This window comes from Zingiber officinale, chromosome 4A (genome assembly GCF_018446385.1).
Source record: "Zingiber officinale cultivar Zhangliang chromosome 4A, Zo_v1.1, whole genome shotgun sequence".
In the NCBI taxonomy this organism is placed as follows: Eukaryota; Viridiplantae; Streptophyta; class Magnoliopsida; order Zingiberales; family Zingiberaceae; genus Zingiber; species Zingiber officinale.
Window position 1 is genome coordinate 136,132,558 of NC_055992.1, and position 19,637 is coordinate 136,152,194.

A 19,637-nucleotide genomic window follows, 5' to 3' on the forward strand; every position below is an offset into this window, starting at 1 on the left:
TTTGATTGATGTGTTCATGCTTGATACATATGCATGAATTTTGTTTAGATATACCCGTTAACCATGAGTGTTGGTAGCATAGGGTTGGTCTCTTTGATTGAGCTAGTATGCTGATTATGCATGTCTATGTTGCATGTATATTATGATTGTTATGTGTTGTAGGAGTCCTGTGGTAAACTGTCCATTTGCAAGTAGTATAGGCATACATGTTCTGTTATGGGTTGTAGGTTCCTTGTGGATCATAGCTATGTAGTTCGGTGTATGTATTTGATTGTATTATTGAAAGTATCTTGTCGATTTAATTTATGTTGTGGGATGTGCACATGAGTTTAGGTATTTTTCTTGATGTATCTTGTAGATTTAATCTGTGTCGTAGTATGTGCGCATGTGTTTGAGTGTCTTAATTGGAAGTATCTTGTCAATTACATCGGTGTTGTGATATGTACATATGGGTTTGGTGTGGTATCTGAGGTATCTTTTTGATTATGTTTGATTTTGAGTGCACATGGGTTTAGTATGCTATATTGGAAGTATATGTCGGTTATACTCTTGGCATAGGTGTATATATGTCATGTGAGTGTTGTTTGAGGTGTATTGTTGATTTTACCTATGTTGATTTTGCACACGTGTTCAGTATGTGTTGTTGGAGGTATCATGCTGAATATACCTGATTTGTGTGTGTGTTTGGTGTATAATAATTGGAGGATTATGCTTCGACTGTAGGAAGCTTAATGTATGCAATGCTATGTACGAGACCTGATATCTGTTTTGCTGTGGGCATGGTTAGCAGATATCTGAGTAACCCTGGACAAGGACATTGGACTGCGGTAAAGCATATATTGAAGTACCTGAGAAGGACTAGAGATTATATGCTAGTTTACCAAGCAGACGATTTGCTCCCTGTGGGTTACACGGATTCAGATTTTCAATCAGATAGGGACAACAGTAAGTCTACATCAGGCTATGTGTTTACTTTAGGAGGTGGAGCCATTGCATGGAGGAGTGTTAAGCAGAAATGCGTTTCGGACTCAACCATAGAAGCTGAGTATGTAGCAGCCTCTGAGGCAGCTAAAGAAGCAGTATGACTCAGGAATTTTCTAATGGACTTAGATGTGATTCCTGGTTTGCCCAAAATCATCACAATTTATTGTGATAATAGTGGTGCAGTTGCAAACTCGAAGGAACCACGAGCTCATAAGGCAAGCAAACATATAGAGCGCAAGTACCACCTGATACGAGATATCGTGAAGCGAGGAGAAGTTGTCATCGCCAAGATTGCATCAGCAGATAACCTGGCAGATCCTTTCACTAAGGCCCTTCCGGTGAAAGCTTTCGATCGGCATGTGGAGGGAATGAGAATCAGATGTATGGTAGAAGATATGACAGCTTAGTCATTAGTATAAGTGGGAGATTGTTGGAGTGTATATTGAAAGCCTAAGCTTTTGTAAACATTTATTTTGAATAAAGAATCACATTTGGTCAAATTGTCTACATTTAGTTGTAGTTGTTTAATTAATTTATATTGTAGATAACATAGTATGTGGTGCTACATACAGAAAATGATGTTATCAGTACCTTATAAATTATAAACAGTAGCTCACAACCAAAATGGAAAGGAACAAACCATTGGAAGGTCGTAGTGTAATTAGGAATTAGTTTATCTTGACTATATAATTATACTAGTACACTTAGAGTGTATTGAGTAGGACCATTTGAGGTTATTTCTTTTATACTGATTTTATAAAGGAACAAATACCTCAGTTATTATGGAAGTGTGTGCTCTTAATTCTAATATAATAACAAGCACATATATTTAATATTTATTTCTTTAATTTATCAATGGGTGAGATTTAGTTCGATAAATCAATAAGCTCGATAAGTTGAGAAATGATATTATTTATAGTGTGTGTTGTTGATTATAGAAGGAAACTGTGTCCTAGAGATACTAGGTTGATAATGTCCCCAAGAGGAGCTCATAAGGATTGTCATATTAAACCCTGCAGGTGGACTTAGTCCGACATGACGATAAGGTTGAGTGGTACTACTCTTGGACTAAGATATTAATTAAATGAGTTGTCAGTAACTCACTTAATTAGTGGACATTCGATATCTTAAACACAGGGAGACTAACACACTCATAATAAGAAGGAGCCCAAAAATATAATTTGGGATTGGTGCGGTAGTTCAATAATAGTTCTCTAGTGGAATGAATTATTATTAATAAAATTAAGTTATGTGTTCGGGGCGAACACGGGATGCTTAATTTTATCAGGAGATCAAAACCAATTCCTCCTCTTGGTCCCTATCGTAGCCTCTTATTTATAGAGTACTATACCCACCTATACTCACCTTCTATACCCACCTAAAGGGGGTCGGCCAAGCTAGCTTGGGAACCAAGCTAGGGCCGGCCTAAACATGGTTTAGGGTGGACGGCCCTAGCTTGAACCCAAGCTAGAGGGGGCCGACCATATTAAATTAAAAAGAATTTTAATTTTAATTTTTATTATGTGGAAGATATAATTTATTAAAGGGAATTAAAATTAAAATATCTCTCTTGTAAAGGATCTACAAAAGATTAAAGAAAGAGATTAGATCTCTTTCCTTATTTGTAGATTGGTGAGATATTTTATTTTCTCTTTAAAAATTATTCACATGTTGAAAAATTAAAATTATAGAAATTTCTTTTTATCAACTATAAAGAGATTTTTGAAGAGAAATTTTATTTTAAAAATTTCCGGAAACAAATTAGGAAGTTTTAATTTGTTGATTAAAACTTGTCTAATTTATTCCTTCATGATGTGGCCGACCATTATGTTTTTAATTAGGAAATTTTATTTTATTTTTCTCAATTAAATCATGTCAAGGAAATTAAGGAAATTTTATTGTAATTAAATTTCCTAATTTGCCAAGGCCAAGGAATATAAAAGAAGGGGTGAGGGTGCCTTCATGGGAACAACCTCTATTATTTCTCTTCCTCTTTTCCTTGGTGTTGTGGCCGACCATCATCCTCTCCCTCTCTTCCTCTTGTGGTGGCCGAATCCTTCATCTCCCTTGGAGCTCTTGTGGTGGTCAGATACTACTTGAAGAAGAAGAAGAAGAAGGAGAGAAAGCTTGCATCTCTTGGAGCTTGGTTGGTGTTTTGTTCTTCATCCTTGGTAAAGCTTCCTTGTTGTGGCCGAACCTAGCTAGGAGGAGAAGAAGGTGGTTGGTGGTTTCTCATCTCGGAAGATCGTTGCCCACACAACGTCCGAGGTTAGAAGAGGAATACGGTAGAAGATCAAGAGGTTTTTCTAGAAGGTATAACTAGCAATTTTTCCTTTCCGCATTATACTAGTTATTTATGGAAATAATACCAAATACAAGAGGCTTACGATTCTAGTATTTCGAATATGTTTTTCGATGTTGTGTTCTTTTATTTTATTTTTCCTTGTGATTTGATTGTTCTTTTCGGTTAACCTAAAGTTATTTTAGGAAATTAAATATTAACTTTCCATAAAAGGTTTTGTCTAGTCGGTGGTGGTTGCTCCCATATCCAAGAAGGCCATGTGCCTTGCCACGTCAGTACTGGGAACCAATTATGGAAATTAATATTTAATGGAATTAATAACTTAAGGTGACTTGGGTCGAACGTGTTAAGTTCCGCAGGAGATCCAAGTCAAAACCTAAAAGAACAAATAGATTAAGTTTTGGATCAAACGTGTTAAGTTCCGCAGACGATCCAAAATTTAATTTAAAAGAACACATGGTAGCTAGGAAAAGGTTCAAACCTTTGTACAAAATTTTTTGTACAGTGGAACCTCTAGGTTTTCCGAGTAGTAACCAACACCTGCGATGCTGCGACCGACAAAGTACTATTTTTATTTTTACTCTTTATTGTCGGTATTTCTTTTTCCTTAAAATCAATTTTGTACTTTACTTTTGTAATATTTCAAATTGCTAGTGGATTGTCCAACGAAAGCACTCAACGAGTGTGGGCCTTGGAGTAGGAATCGACATAGGCTCCGAAGCAAGTAAAAAATTACTTGTGTTAGCATTGTTCTATTTTCGTATTTTTCGCTGCTTACTCGCTTAAATTTTTAATCGCTATTCACCCCCCTCTAGCGAATTCACGATCCAACACTTTCTTCGTGTTCGTCTTCATGATGACTTGCCATCAACGCAAGTCCAAAAAAGGCTTAGACCTCTGATTCAGACGATGTTTCATCCCATGTCGCCTTTAGGGTCTTGTATTTGTTCTTTTGAATAGGCTTCTTGTTCTTGCCTTTGTCTTTCTCGTTGATCTTTACCTTAGGGCAGTTGTCTTTAACATGCCCTTCTTCATTACAGTGGTAGCATTTGATCGTTCTTCTCTTTCTACCCTGCGGATGATTAGATTTTTTAGATTTAAGTAACTTTTTAAAACATCTTACCATCACTACCGTTTCGTTGTCGTCGATAGAGGACTTTGATTTTGTTCGTCCATCTTTGCCTTAAGGGCAATGTCGTGCTTCGGTTCCTTCTGTGTATCTGCACATCTCGATTCATGGACTTTAAATGTTGAAAATAACTCTTCTAAGGTAACGGATTCTAAATCTTAGAGATATAGTAGACATCTACTAATGATGACCATTTCGTATTTCTAGGGAATGCATTAAGAGCGTACCTTAGTGAATCTCGATTGCTTACCTTTTCTCTGAGATTCTAAAATCCGGTGATGAGCTCCTTGATCCTCGAGTGAAGGTGTGCAATTGTTTCGTCTTCTTCTAATCGGAGGTTGTTGATCTAGTTACGAAGTAAGTCCCATCTCGCAAGTTTCACCTCTTAGGTTCCTTCGTGAAGTTCCAGGAATTTTTCCCAGAGCTCCTTGGTGGACCCGTAAGTTCTGATCCACTTGACTTCTTATAGCAGGAGGAGCTCAGCAGATGAAACTCTGTTTTGTCGTTTGCCATGAAGTTTGCTTGTTCCTTCTTCGTCCATTGATACTTTTGCTTGCCTTCGGGCACTTCAAAATCGAATTCCATTATTAATAATAAATCGAAGTATGTTTTGAAAAATACCTCCATTCTCTTTTTCCAGCTCGCGAACTTCCCCTCGAACTTTGGTGGGTAAATACTTGATCCGGCCATCTCGTGTGCTTCGTTCGATGGTTAGTCCTCCTGAAACGAACCTTGCTCTGATACCACTTGTTAGGGGACCGCTGGCAGCTAGCTAGAGGGGGGGTGAATAACCCCTGTACAAAATCAAACAAAATACCTTCCTTAACTTATAACTTAAACAAACATTTGCATAAAAAAGAATAAGGAAACCAAAAAGACAGAGGCACAAAAGTTTTTACTTGGTAACAACCAGGGAGGTTGTTAATCCAAGGAAGTGGAGCGTACTAATATCTCCTTCAGGTGGAGAGGCCTCTTTACAGCAATGATCGCACAAAAAGATGAAGCTAAACGAAAACTAAAAGCGTACAAGTGTTGTTTCTCAAGATGCTTGTTGTATTTAGCTTCTTGGACCAAGGCTGTATTTATAGCCTTGGTCGGGACGCCTAGAAGGGTTCCAGGCGCCTGGAGAGGGATAAAATTTTATCCCCTTCATAACGGAACACGACCAAACGTGATCCGAATAAAACTCTATTTCAGGTGCCCGGATTAGGAAAGTCAATCATGTTGACTTTTTTCAGTCCAAGCCTTCCACTCTGGCTCCGCTTGCTTCAGTTTAGGTCTTCCGCTACGGCTCCTCTCGCTTGAGTGATTTCGGTCATCCAGAATAGGGCTCACTCGAACCCAACTTCCGGCCTTCTCCTCGAGCAAGCTTCCGCTCCAACTTCTTGACCCTCGGAAACGCCAGCGCCTCCTTCTCGTCCGCCCGCGTACTTTTCCACAGTACCTCGTCCCTCAGGCTCACCGAGCCCGTCGGCTCTCTCCTGTGTCGTCCTTCTTGCTAGTTGCGTTTTTTGCTCGACATCTTGTGTTCCTAAGTTCCTGCACACTTAGACACAGGATTAAATACAACAGGACCTAACTTAACTTGTTTGATCACATCAAAACAATCTTGGGGTACCAACACATGCTTGTATTCATGCCTTTGTAGTGATCATGATTATGATTGTGCTTATGCTTATGTCTATGTTTATGGAATGAAGTGGTTAGTTGTAACCGGGGACCTAATCCCGGGAAGCGTACCAAATCTTTTTATGGGTTAAGTTATAAATTGGGGACCTAAGTCTGGAAAGCTTGCGAAATCTTTTTATGGGTTAAGTTATGAACTAGGGACCTAAGCCTTGGGAGCTTGCCAAATCTTTTTATGGGTTAAGTTATGAACCGGGGACCTAAGCCTGGGGAGCTTGCCAAATCTTACTATGGGTTAAGTTATGAACCGGGGACCTAAGCCCGGGGAGCTTGTCAAAGAAACCTCATGAATTGGGACGGTGGGATGAACCGGGGACCTAAGCCCAGGGAGCTTGCCAAAGAACCCTCATGAATTGGGACGGTGGGATGAACCGGAGACCTAAGGCCGAGGAGTGTGCCAAAATCATACATGGGTAGAGGATTTGTTCCAAGGAGCGGTCCCCGCCAACTTAGCTAGGGTGGTTGTTTGATCAACAACTTATATTACGGTACTGCTATGTGCATCCAAGCCACCACCACAATACGTTTATAACTACACATGCAGATATGTTCAAGCTATGTTTATATTTATGCCAATGTTTATGTTTATGTTTACGCGTATGTTTATGTTTATGTTTATGTTTAGCTTTACATTTATGTTGATGTTTGTGACCATGTTCATGTTATTCTTATGCCTATGCCTATGGACATGCTCGCGATCAAGTCTATCATTATGCTTAGTTCATCTACCATGCTTACCTTTATGTTGTCACGCTTATGTCACTGCCTGTGCATATGTTCATAGTATGTTAGTAGGGAGGTCGCAAGTTACCTTGAATGTGGTCTCCCTTAATAAACTAGAATATAGATGTTTACTACGGCATAACATAGTTTTGAATATGCTGAGTCTCTCGACTCACAGACTTTGATTTTTTTTTAGACAACGAAACCAATGAGGTAGGAGGTGTTGACCTGCTGAAAGCCTTCTAGATTAATTCCGCATTTAGTTATGTTTATTTTTCTTCGAGTCGTATATGTAATTTTATTTGAACTAAGAACCGCTATAAAAGTATGAGTATATGACGTCCGCGGTTTATGTATTATGAAAAAAAACTAGGGGCGTTACACTCGTGTTCTTCGAAGGGGTGAATATTCGTCAAGGTGGAGATTGTTGACGGGTGACTTATATTTGGATGATGTCAATACGATGGATGTTATGGAAGAAAAATTTGTTAAAATTTTTAGTAATAAAATTTTATTACGATTTTATATAACAGAATTCTGTTACGATTTTTCATAACAGAATTCTGTTGCGATTTTTCATAACAAAATTCTGTTATGATTTTACCGGGTCTGGGGTTTATGCATTATTTATAGGGATCATTGTAAACCTATTGTATAACAACAATCATAAGAATCATGTAATGTGATTCTCATGTGTAGAGAGAATTGTAATAAAGTTTCGGTCGTTTTGTGGAGTAGGCATGCTGCCGAACCACCGTAACTCTTTTTCTTTCTCTTCTTTTCCTTCCTCGTGTTTGCTCTCCTTTTGTACGACTTTATTTTGTTATTCCGTGCAATTTCTTTTTCCTCTTCCTCTTCCTCTTCTTTCGTATGTTAAAGATTGAGAGGTGTTGTCCCTTGTTTGCCCAACAAAATGCAAACATCACCATGCAAAAATCTTATACTGATCAAGCCCGGCAATCACTGTGGGAGCTGATCTGTTTCCTTTGAACATATCAACACCAAACTCAGCTTATACTCATTCCGAGTCTTTCATTTTTCAAAAATCTTTATATTTTCTTTATTTTAGAAATATTTTAAAGGCGGAGAAGCTTTTACAAAATCCTAATATGGTAGTATGATGAATCACAAAACCTGATAGCAAAATAGTAAAAAATTAAAAGAAAATTGCTGAATGTAAAGAATAAGAAAATTAAATTTGAAGGCTCCAGAAAAATGGAATACACTTGTCACCGTAAGAATGTTGTAGAATGAGTATTGGGTGAAAGCTTGAAGGATTTTTGATGCTCTAGTCGAACGACATTTGGGCTCCTTTTATAGTTATTAATTGATATCCATCAATCGATGATTGATTGTTATTGTTGATTTGTCAATTGGTCTGGTAGTTTCGGCCATCATCCATAATGAATTTCATTTGATTGTTTGTTGATTATCAATCGACTACTTTCATTAGTCAATTAATTATTGCATATCAATAGATTCACCCATGATATGTCGTCATCTAGACTTGTTCATTCACTACTATAAAATAAATTGAATCTTATGGATTGTGATTTTGCTATCCTTATTGTTTAAAGACATCATTTACTGACTGTGTCATTGGAATTCATCCATTAGTCTAGCATTTTGGAGGTAAGATCCTTTGGTTCAGAATTTTCTAGATCAGAAGAGGTCCTGTTCATTCATTGGTTGGACGGGTTATACCCCACCAATTAAATAGATGGGGTCCAACCCATCCAACCAATGAATAGATAGGGAACTAGGACCGGTCCAGAAATTCTAGACCAGAGGATCCTTGCCTAAGGTTTTACTATCCTCATTGTTTAAATACATCATTAAATTTATTGATTGTGTTATTATAAATCATCCATTAGTCAACTATTATTTTGTTTATCATAACTCTAATAGAATCTTCGGCTGACTTTGTGAGATAGGAATGGAAAAAAATAATTTTATTATTTTTTAATATTTTTAACAAGTTTGGTATTATAATATTTTTGTTAATTTCTATATTTTATATTTTTAAAATTTTGACTCCGATTAGGATATTTTATATTTTTGGTTTTTAGGATATTTTATATTTTTGGTTTTTAGGATATTTTATATTTTTGGTATTTCTAGTATCTATGGCTGATGAGTTGTCTATATAAGTGTCATTTTTTTTTATTAATTTCTTTTATGTTAACTATTTTTTCTAGTAAGATTTTTTCTTTCTTTAAAGATAGAAATTGAGATCCATATATGAGAATTTCCTTCATTTCTTCAAGTCTTAGTATATCAGATTTATATAAGTGTTTTGTTTCATGTTTTGAAGAGAGTTTGATTAATAATAATTCGACCGTGTCGTTCTTCTTTTCCTCAAAGTTCCGTGTAATTTTTGGATGTCTATTTCTTGATAGTCTTTCGAAACAAAAGGTTTAGAAGATCATTTTCGATATTCAAGCATGAATCAACAAATTTAATAATTATCCGCTGCATCACTTTATCATCTTTCAAATTTCTATTTACACTTGTGAGACTACTTTTGTTAATATCTTATTGACCTCAATTTACATGAACTTCGTCTACATTTATTATTGGTGTTTTATGTTGCACTGATAATGCTCATGCCAAGATAAGTTTGCACATGCATATTTGACATAGAGATTAGCCTAATATGAAACCAACATCAAACCTTTACCAACTACATCAAAACTAGAAGGTTTTGTTCAAACTTTTTTTTATTGGATTGGCACGAAATATCTTTTGTAAAGTTGATTCAGACATGCCATGGGATGAAACCTGATTTAATGTTTTGTTACGCAACTAAAGCCCAAAAATGAATTGGTCCTTCGGTGGTCCAACTATAGAAGTAACTAAAAGGAAATATAAATAATAGCCTAAATAACTTGTTCTGATATAACAAAGAAATTATTTTCAGGGTACAAAATATGAATAAATAAGACCTTAACTTATTACTTAATTCAAAAAAGATAGTTCCGTAATTTTAACGGTCTTCCTAGTACCGATCCCATGGATATGAAGGAAGATTCATGCAGGTACACAGACCATAGACGCATGGCGGGATAAACCCCAGGTTGACATTACTTAATTCAAGTGAGCACATGATTATGATAACCACGATCCCTTTTCCATAGTTAAGATCAAATGAAAATGGTAGAATTGCTTTTCAAAAGCCACGCTGAATCAATGCAGGATCAATCTCGAAGAGAAAGAATAATAATGTTGTCAAAAGTGCTTCAGTTTCTACTTGAGAACTTGTCTTCACCACCACCATTACCACCACCACCACCAAGGCTGAATAGCTGCAGGCCTCCTTTGTAACTCTAAAGTTTCGCTTGCTTGCGAATCGGAGATGGTTGGGGTATGCATATCTGAAGACATGACAAGTGCAAATTAGATCACATGAAGCTGCAACATTGCAATCTTTCTCAACTGTATAACATCCTGATTTGTAACTGAAGATCCTCCATCACTTGGTCTTTTGAAATACACTTCTATAAATTGACTTGTTTCTCTGACAAATCGACACCCTGCAGCATGTTAAAGTAAGCCATTTGATGCATCTTAACCTAAGAAAGACAAGTAACTCCAAGGATGAAGTTGAAGGTGATATTACCAGTTCAATTCCAAATGCAAACAACACCTTAGAGTCACACCTTCACCAATACAATTGAAGAAACACACAAAGTGATTGGTGCTTTTGCTGACGCCATCCTGCAGAAAGAAAGGTGATTGAAATGACTAAAAGGTTGCATGTGACGGAGGGCTTTGAAGCTAGATGAATCACCTTATTCAATCAGAAGCAATATGTGGATCATAGTTGTAGGGCTCTTTGGTGTACAGTATGTACTCTTTGACCTAAGAGGTGGTTGAGAAACAAATAGATGTATATATAAAAAAAAAAGACAGGTCCTATATGAATATGTTCATTACATCCTGATACAGAAAATACATACGTAAAGACTTGCAAATGCATACAACACCATACAAATCACACTTTCACCAGTACAATTGAAGAAAATGCAAACATAAATACATAGAAATAACACATTCACCAAATGTAAAGTAATCAAACCAAATGTAGAAAGAAGCAAACGCAAACAGCACCATACAAATCACACCTTCATCAATACAATTGAAGAAAGCATAGCTTTTTTTGACACTATCCTGCAAAAACAAACAAAGGTCTTTGAAAGAATTGTATGGTTACACGGGAAGGAGGAATCAGAAGAAGATAGACGAATTGCCTTACTCAATTAGAAGGAATGTTTGTATCATAGTTGTAGGGATCCTTGGTGTATCGGATGTACTCTTTGCTGGAGTATGTCTGTATTTCGACAACAGGAATATGCTTGAGAATGTCCCAATTCTCATTGCCTTCGAGACAGCTCATTAGCAGTTGAAGATTGCAGGCCATCTCAAACTTCTTCAAACTCCTGTGAGTGCTTGCCGTGTTGTTATGCCGCTCGATCAAGCCCGGCAACCACTGCGGGAGCTGCTCCGTTTCATAACATTCCACTATCAAATGCTGCAGCTTGTCGAGATTCTCCACGCACTCCAAATCGCCACATTCGATTACCACGAGAGATCTTAATGACGAGATGTTGGATATCTTCTTCAACCCTCTGCATTTTGCGACCTCAAGCCTGTAAGCCAAGGTGATGTTGTTAATCTCACCTAGCTCATATGTTCGAAGCAGGCCCAGTTGGTTGAGGTTGGTGGCTCGGTGGAGTCCGTCAGGAAGAGCTCTTAGCATTGGGCAGTCGATAATAGCACATTCCTTGAGACTAGGAAACAACTTCACTGCAAGAGGTGCTCCATTGAATGTCCACTCCTCCCATTTAGGCATGTCTACAAATCGGAGCACTTCAAGTTTGGGAAATGCAGAGCTTCTCGATCCGAGAAATTGAGACCCAATGGCTGTTATGGCGTTTGCACTTTCAATACAGAGGAACTTGAGCTGAGGCAGTGTGCCCAAGGGAAGGAGCTCCACACAACACGGCAAACCAAAAAGATCCAAATATGCCAAGTTTGGAAAAGATTCGGCCAAGGAAGAGGATGTCATCCAACTCGGGAACTGTCGGCCAGGGTACACATAGAAGTGAAGGTGGACCAAAGTTGATGAAGGCTGAGACATTTCATTGCATATCCTCTCGGCTTTACTGATTTGCTCCTCATTCCATCCTTTTTCTTCTTCCTCACCATCCACCTCCTCATTTTCGTCTTCTTCTTCCTCACCCTCACTCTCCACCTCCTCATTTTCGTCTTCTTCTTCCTCTATAGTTTCAGTTCGTTGTCCAGAGCCATCATCCTTGCCATCACTATCTTCTTCTTCATTGGCTTGAGCATCGTGCCCTCCACCATTGTCATCTTCCTCCGCATTTGGTCGCATCCATGACAGCGTAAGCTCCTTAAGAAATGGCTTGTTTGCAAGTGCAGAGGCTCCTTTTTCTGCCCTCTCAAGCCTCAGAATGATTAGGACTCTCAACTTGGAGAGATTTTTCAGCTCTTCTAAATCACAGCCTTCTTCAGAGGTTGAGTCATTCTGTCCAATCATAAATCCGTAAAGGCTATAGATATTTTCCAGTTTCCCAATTCCCTTGGGCACATAAATGAGCAGTGGACAGCCAATCATGTTAAGCCATCTTAGATTATGCAACTTAGTGATGGACACAGGAAGTCTTTCCAAGAACTTACACCTTATGATATTCAGACTCTGAAGGTTTACAAGGTTCCCGATAGTTGTCGGAATCTCACGAATATTTGTTCCATCGAGATCTAGATATCTTAAATGCAACAATTCTCCAATGCAATCTGGAATCTTTTCAATTGATGTTTCTGAGAGATCCAAAACTCGCAAACACAGTAATGCTTGCACAACACTGTCTTCGATTGTCTTGGTTTGAGGGGAGTCCGTGAGAATTAGAGTTCTCAAACAAGCTTGTCTTAGAATTTGAGCCGGTAACACTAGCATAGGCCCCATACAAGAGATTGACAGCCGTCGAATTTTCACATTATCATCTGCTTTGAATTCTCTACCATGTCGATATAAAATCCCTTCCTCTCTCATTAAATTTGCACAAAGTGATCTGAAGTGATCGTGCATAGAGAAGAAACTCTTGGACAATTCATTTTTTTTAGCTTCTAAGAGATTTCTACCAAGTAACTCCCTGTAAATCTCCTCCCCTAGATCTTCCATTGTTCTCTGGTTTTGAGTTGGAAGATCCCTCCTCCAGTTATCTTCTTCACTCATAATAAGACCTTCAGCAGCCCAAAACTGAACAATCTCCTTAGAAAACATATCTTTTTGAGGATACAAAGAGCAATAGAGAAAACATTGTTTGAATCTAGATGGTAAGTCTTTGTAACTCAAATATAAAGGTCTTAATTCTTCCTCAATCTGATCCATATTCCATGCATCACTTTCAAGAACTTCCTCCCATTTTGCTTTGTTTTGTTGGTACAGAACCCCTGCAATAGCTTTAATCGCAAGAGGCAAACCATCACATTTGTTGACAAGTTTAATTCCTATTTCTTCAAAGCTTGATATCTCGTCTTCATCTCCTTCAACATCAAATACTAAATGTTTAAGCAAAGTCCAACCACTTTCTTCATCCATTTTTTCAACTGGGTGTATATATCTAGGTTTCATTAGCATTACGACCTTTTCTTTTCTAGTGGTAACTAATACTGTACAATTTATTGCACTTTTCATTATAGGTTTTCTCAAGAAATCTGTCCACACAGATGAATTCCATACATCATCTAGGACAATGAAAGTATTTCGTGTGAGAATAGATACGAGTGTATTTTCTAATTCTGCTTTGCTTTTTCCTTCAAAATTTTCTCCTTTGGTTTCACTTCCTTCGTAAGACCTAATTAACTTTTTTAGCAAATCAGACTCTGTGTAAATTTTAGAAACATATAACCAAATTCTTTTTGGAAAATTATCTTTGATTCGTTCATCCTCGAATATTTTACTTGCTAGAGTGCTCTTTCCGATTCCCCCCGTTCCTACAACTCCGAAGACACGACATTTCTTTGGGTTATTCTCTAGTATCAAATTAACTAGTGCCTCAATAGCATTTTCTATCTGTGCTCCTACAATATCTCCTTCGACTTGTAGGTGAGATGTCTCATGTGCAATCACTATATCAACATTTTCAACCACTTCTTTGATTGCTCGATCCAAGTAATTTGTTATGACAATATCTTTTTTTAGATCCTCTAACTTACTATTCAGTGCTATAATTTGATTGGCAATATTGTGACGATATTTAAGGCACCGAAAGCATGAAAAGAGATAGCTCCAAGGGATGCTTACAGTAGAGATAAGGCTCGAGCTTTCAATAACTTTCCTCCTTCAATCATACAAATATCAATAATATCATCGGCATCATACATGATATCTTTCAACTTTCGCGCCCAGATGTCAATTTCATGATTTATACGCCTCTTTTGCTCTACTTGTTGGAGATAGTCATTGATTGTCCCCAACCTTTTTTGAAGGGATTTAATCTCTTTATTGATGCCTAGCACCTTAGAGATCTCTGCCTCCACCATGTTCGCTGTGGCCGTCAAGAATTTTGAGACAAAGAAATCTAAGACCAGTGCCATTCTTGGTGGAAGGAAGAGGAAAAGGATCACAAGTTGTAGGGTTTGTTTTTTGTTTTGCATGGAGAAGAGCTAGTGCCCTAATATATAGACTCCAAACAATTAGAGCAATGACATTAATTTTCTATTTTAAAGTAACATATGCTTCTATTATGAACAAAGTATTGATGCTATGGATGTTGAATAATTAAACCTAAAAGAAATTTTAACTTTAATGTTAATTTGCTATATTAAATATTATTTTAGCACATGTACTTACAAACTTAAAAGTTTAATATATTCATGTAAAGTAGAGTGACTATAATCATTGAGATAAACATCAATAAATAATGAATAATGAATACTAATTGAAATGCTACTTCCATTTTGTTTAGTAAACACAATTTTCTTTTTTCTTTTCCATTATTTATGGAGGAAAAGGACGGGAAGTACATAATTATGTAATAAATAAATAGAGTGCATATACCCTCCGTTTAAATTATTCTTTTGTACAAGCTCTTCCTCTCATCTAAAGAAAGGGTCTTCCTCTCTTCTAAGGAAAGGATTTAGCATCAAGAAAAGTTATGATTTGGCATCAAGAAAAGGTAAAAGGTAAAGAAGATTCTATTTTATATATTTTTAATAATATTAAGAAAAGAATCCTTTAAAAACTAATATAGTAGCAAATGAATTCACACATTGTGTACACTTTCATGTACAACATCAATAAAGTAAAAAAAGTAAAAGAAGGCTAAGATGTCCTTTCGAAGAGGAAATAGATTGAAGAGAGAGAGATTTTAATTTGTAAGGAAAGAAGGATAGTTACTTTGATAGAATCAATATTATGATTTGACACTCGATATTTTCTAGCTATTCAAGTCAAATCTTTGTGTGAATAACTTGTTGAATTGTTAACTCCACCTTGATGAAATATGCAAAAGTGAAAGTGAAGACGATATGGACTCAATTGTTCTTCAAGTGTCAAGTGACAACTAGGGAATGGAACATTATTAGTATGTCTTTGGCGTCCTAATATAATTAGGGAATGTAACATTATTATCTTGTCTCCTCAATATATTTATAAAGAAAAATTTATCGATGTTAATTAGTTAGTTACCCTTTCCATCTAATATAGAAAATGGCAACGTGCCCTACCTCCAAAATATTGATTTTTTTATCTTCTTTTTTTACTTTTATCAAACACATTATCATTGTATTGACTCAATGCTTAGTTAAATTGTCAAGATGTCATCTATTTACTATATGCTTAATTATATTTTATCATTGTATTGACATAAAAAATAAGTTGATTCTTCAAAAATAATAAAACACTATATACTATTATATTTTTCTAGTCTTTTTAAAAATTTAATAAATGTTTCAGCAGAAAACAATGCTCCGGTTGCCTTGGCTGATGTATTAGAATCACAATATTTAATCCCTTTAGTTATCAAAAAGCCGAGGAAACGAAACAATGTATCTATTCCTTCCTGCTATTGTAAGTTATTTTTGTTCTCATCAAAAACTTATACCAACAAACCATATATCTAGTAATAGATTGACTTAGTCATGATCATTACCGTAATCGATATGAACAATCTTTGTGCTTTGAATTATTATAACTTTTCTTATTGGATTGGCACAAATTCCCTTTTGTAAAGGTGATGTTTTTGTTATGTAACTAAAGCCCAAAATGAATTGGTCCTTTGATGAGGTTAGATTTTTCATTTGGGCTATGACCCAACTATTAACGTATCTAAAAGGAGACATAAATGAGAGCATGAATTGCTTGTTCAGAGGAATCGTGCAACAAAGAAACTATGTTCAGGGTTAAATTATAAGACCTTATCTCGTTACTTAATTCAAGTAGCACATGATCATGATGACCAGGATCCACTTTCCATAGTTTAGAACAAGTGAAAATGCTAGAATTGCTTTGGAATAAATTTTCAAAAGCCATGCTGTGAGAGAGTGAGAGAGAGAGAGAGAGAGAGAGCATAATGATGTCAAAAGTACTTCAGTTTTTCATTTTCATTGTAAAAAAACATGAATATGAGACGATCTATTTGATCTCATAAAAGTTTTTCATCGGTTGTCAAGATAAATTAAAAAGTACTCATGATGGGTGACCCATAAGCCCAACTTCTCATGATTATGTGCCCTATTTGAAGGAAAAATCCTTGTAAATGAACTATAGTTGGGATTGAACCGTAGATATCTGGGTGACAACGTCCTTCCACCGCACAGTAGCCTTGTGGATTATAAACTTTCTCATTTTCATTGTATGATAGCAAAAGGTGGCTCCACATGGGGTCTGTGAGAAGGTAAATCAGGAAGCATAGTTGACTAGTGTAAGGGAGAGTTTTTTTCCTCAATTTTATTGAGATTCAAATCCTTGTCTTATAGTAATAATTTTGTTCTGTACTAACCAATTCAACCCTACCTAGAGGTTTCTCATTTTCATTGTAGCACTCTGTTAGGTGTATTGATGGCCATATTATTGATCATCATTGGCGAAATTAAACAGCAGGATTTTGGACATGTTGAATTGAGTCTGTATTATTCTTGGTTTAGACCAATGTCTGTGCTTGCTTCTATTCAGTGGAATTGAATCAAATCCTAAACCTTTCTTGTCTTCCTCTCTGAGGCTGGAAGCACTACAAACAAGAAGCCATCCAGTCATGTGATACTTGAAATCTGGTGTATTCCTATGTATGGTGTTTGTTATGGCCACGGTCTGAAATGCCTGTACACTAGTGATGACTATACCTGTTGAATTTACCTTCAGAAACCACATCCTGTTGCATGTTAAAGTAAGCAATTGGCTTGCTTCTCAACCTAAAAGACTGTTGAGAAACATATTGAATGTAGAAAAAAGATAAGTCCTATATGAATATCTTCATTACACCCCGAGATCGATGCCTTATTCACTTACAAAGAAACTCCATATAGAGATTCACATACCTGATCCTGCAAAAAGAGATAAAAAAGAAAAAACCAACAGATTATATGAAGAAGATAATTATGAGAATTGACTTACGAGTTCAAGGGATCCAAATGCAGAAGGAAGCAAATGTGTTGACAGGTGATTCATATTTAGATGAGGTCAATGCGATTGATGTTATGGAAAAAAAATCTATTAAGATTTTTTGTAATAAAATTTGGTTATGATTTTATATAACAGAATTTTGTTACAATTTTTCATAACAGAATTCTGTTGCGATTTTTTATAATAAAATTCTGTTATGATTTTACCGGGTCTGGATTTATGCATTATTTATAGGGATCATTGTAAACCTATTATACAACAATAATCATAAGAATCATGTAATGTGATTCTCATGTGTAGAGAGAATTCTAATAAAGCTTTGACCGTTTTGTGGAATAGACACACTGCTGAACCACGACAACTCTTTTTCTTTATTATTTTTCTCCTTCCTCGTGTTTGCTCTCTTTTTGTGCGTCTTTGTCTTGTTGCTCTGTGCGATCTCTTTTCTCTTTTTATCTTCTTCCACACGTTAGAGATTGAGAGGTGTTGCCCCTTCTTTATGCAACAATTAGTATCTGAGCTGTAGATTTTGGCAGATTTCTTCAATATGTCGGGGATGACTTCTGCGAAGTTTGATATGGTGAAGTTTGATAGAACCGGAAACTTCGGATTATGGCAGAGAAGAGTCAAGGACTTGTTGGTGCAAAAAGATATGGTGAAGGCGCTAGGAGAAAGGAAATCGGAAAGCATGGAGAGATCAGATTGGGAAGAACTTCAGATGAAGGCAGTAGCAACAATTAGACTTTGTCTGACAGATGATGTGTTGTACCATGTTATGGACGAGGAGTCACCGGTGGCAGTTTGGCAAAATCTGGAAAGCCGGTACATGTCAAAGTCATTAACAAACAAGCTGTATCTCAAGCAGAAATTATTCGGGCTAAAGATGTTAGAAGGAACTTATCTGAGCCAACACATCAACGTATTCAATCAGATTGTGAGCGATCTAAAGCGGGTTGATGTGAAGATCGAAGACGAGGACAAGGCGCTGATGTTGTTGAATTCTCTACCTTTATCTCTTACGTACGAGAATTTGATTACTACTTTGATGTGGGGTAAGGAAACTCTTAAATTGGAGGAGATCACAAATGCGTTGCTAGGTTTTCACCAAAGGAAGAAAACAAGCGATGAAGTTTCTTAGGGAGAAGGACTTGTGGTAAATAGCAACCAAGAGCGTGGTAGGAGCAAATCTCGACATGGATCAGGTAACAACAACAAGACTCGTTCTAAATCGAGAAGGAAGAAGGTGATCACGTGCTACAAATGTAGAGGCAAAAGTTATATCAAGAGAGATTTTCCAGAGATAAAGAAATATGTTATAGAAAACAAAGGTAGTTCAACAAAGTCTGCAAATATAGTTGAAGAAGAAAATTTAGAGAGCGCAGATGGAGATATGCTATTAGTTATGTCAAGTTCGAAGTAGTTGACGAATAATGAATTTTAGACTCTGCATGTTCATATCACATGACTCCAAACAAGGTTGCTTGGACACTTATAGGATAGTGGATTCTGGTTCCGTATTGATGGAAATGATGCGTCATGAAAAGTTATCAGCATAGGGAATGTCAAAATCAAGATGTTTGATGGTGTGATCAGAACTTTATGTGATGTCAGATATATACCAGAGCTAAGGAAGAACTTGATTTCACTAGGCACATTGGATGATATTGATTACAATTATAAATCAGTGAACGGGATGATGAAGGTCAGCAAGGGAGCTTTGATGGTAATGAAAGGACAAAAGGTAGCAGAAAACATCTACAAGTTGATAGGGACTACAGTTGTTAGACAGTACAATCTTATGGCATATGTGGCTAGGGCACATGGGTGAATGTGGGATGCTAGAACTTCACAATAGAGATTTGTTGAAGGGTGTCAAGACATGCAAGCTTGAATTCTGCAAATTTTGTGTTCTTGGGAAATAGAACAAAGTGCAATTTAAGATGGCAACAAACAAGACAGAGGGGATTCTGGACTATGTACATATGAATCTCTAGGGACCAACTGTTGGATCGTAAGCGTTCGATAAAGGGGGGGTGAATATCGAATAAAACTTTCGTTGAGTAAGCGCAGCGGAAAAGTAAAGACAAAGTAAGAAGGCAAGGCTAACACAGTTCGGTTTTACTTGGTTCGGAGCCTATGTCGACTCCTACTCCAAGGCCCGCGGTCGT

The 19,637-nt window shown here is 36.8% G+C and overlaps 1 protein-coding gene across 1 annotated transcript in view; it reads right to left on the reverse strand.

Moving 5' to 3' along the window:
• Positions 1–9,839: 9,839 nt before the first annotated feature.
• The window catches only part of LOC121972821 (putative disease resistance protein RGA1), a 35,227-nt gene continuing 25,429 nt past the window's right edge, over positions 9,840–19,637 (reverse strand). Inside the window, exons 2-7 of the mRNA XM_042524448.1 lie at positions 17,385–17,390; positions 17,203–17,266; positions 11,080–14,192; positions 10,615–10,994; positions 10,444–10,541; positions 9,840–10,357 (exon numbers count right to left, since the gene is read on the reverse strand). Of these exons, the coding sequence (XP_042380382.1) occupies positions 11,080–14,192; positions 17,203–17,266; positions 17,385–17,390 (3,183 nt within the window). The 3' untranslated portion in view covers positions 9,840–10,357; positions 10,444–10,541; positions 10,615–10,994. The remainder of the gene's footprint in view (positions 10,358–10,443; positions 10,542–10,614; positions 10,995–11,079; positions 14,193–17,202; positions 17,267–17,384; positions 17,391–19,637) is intronic.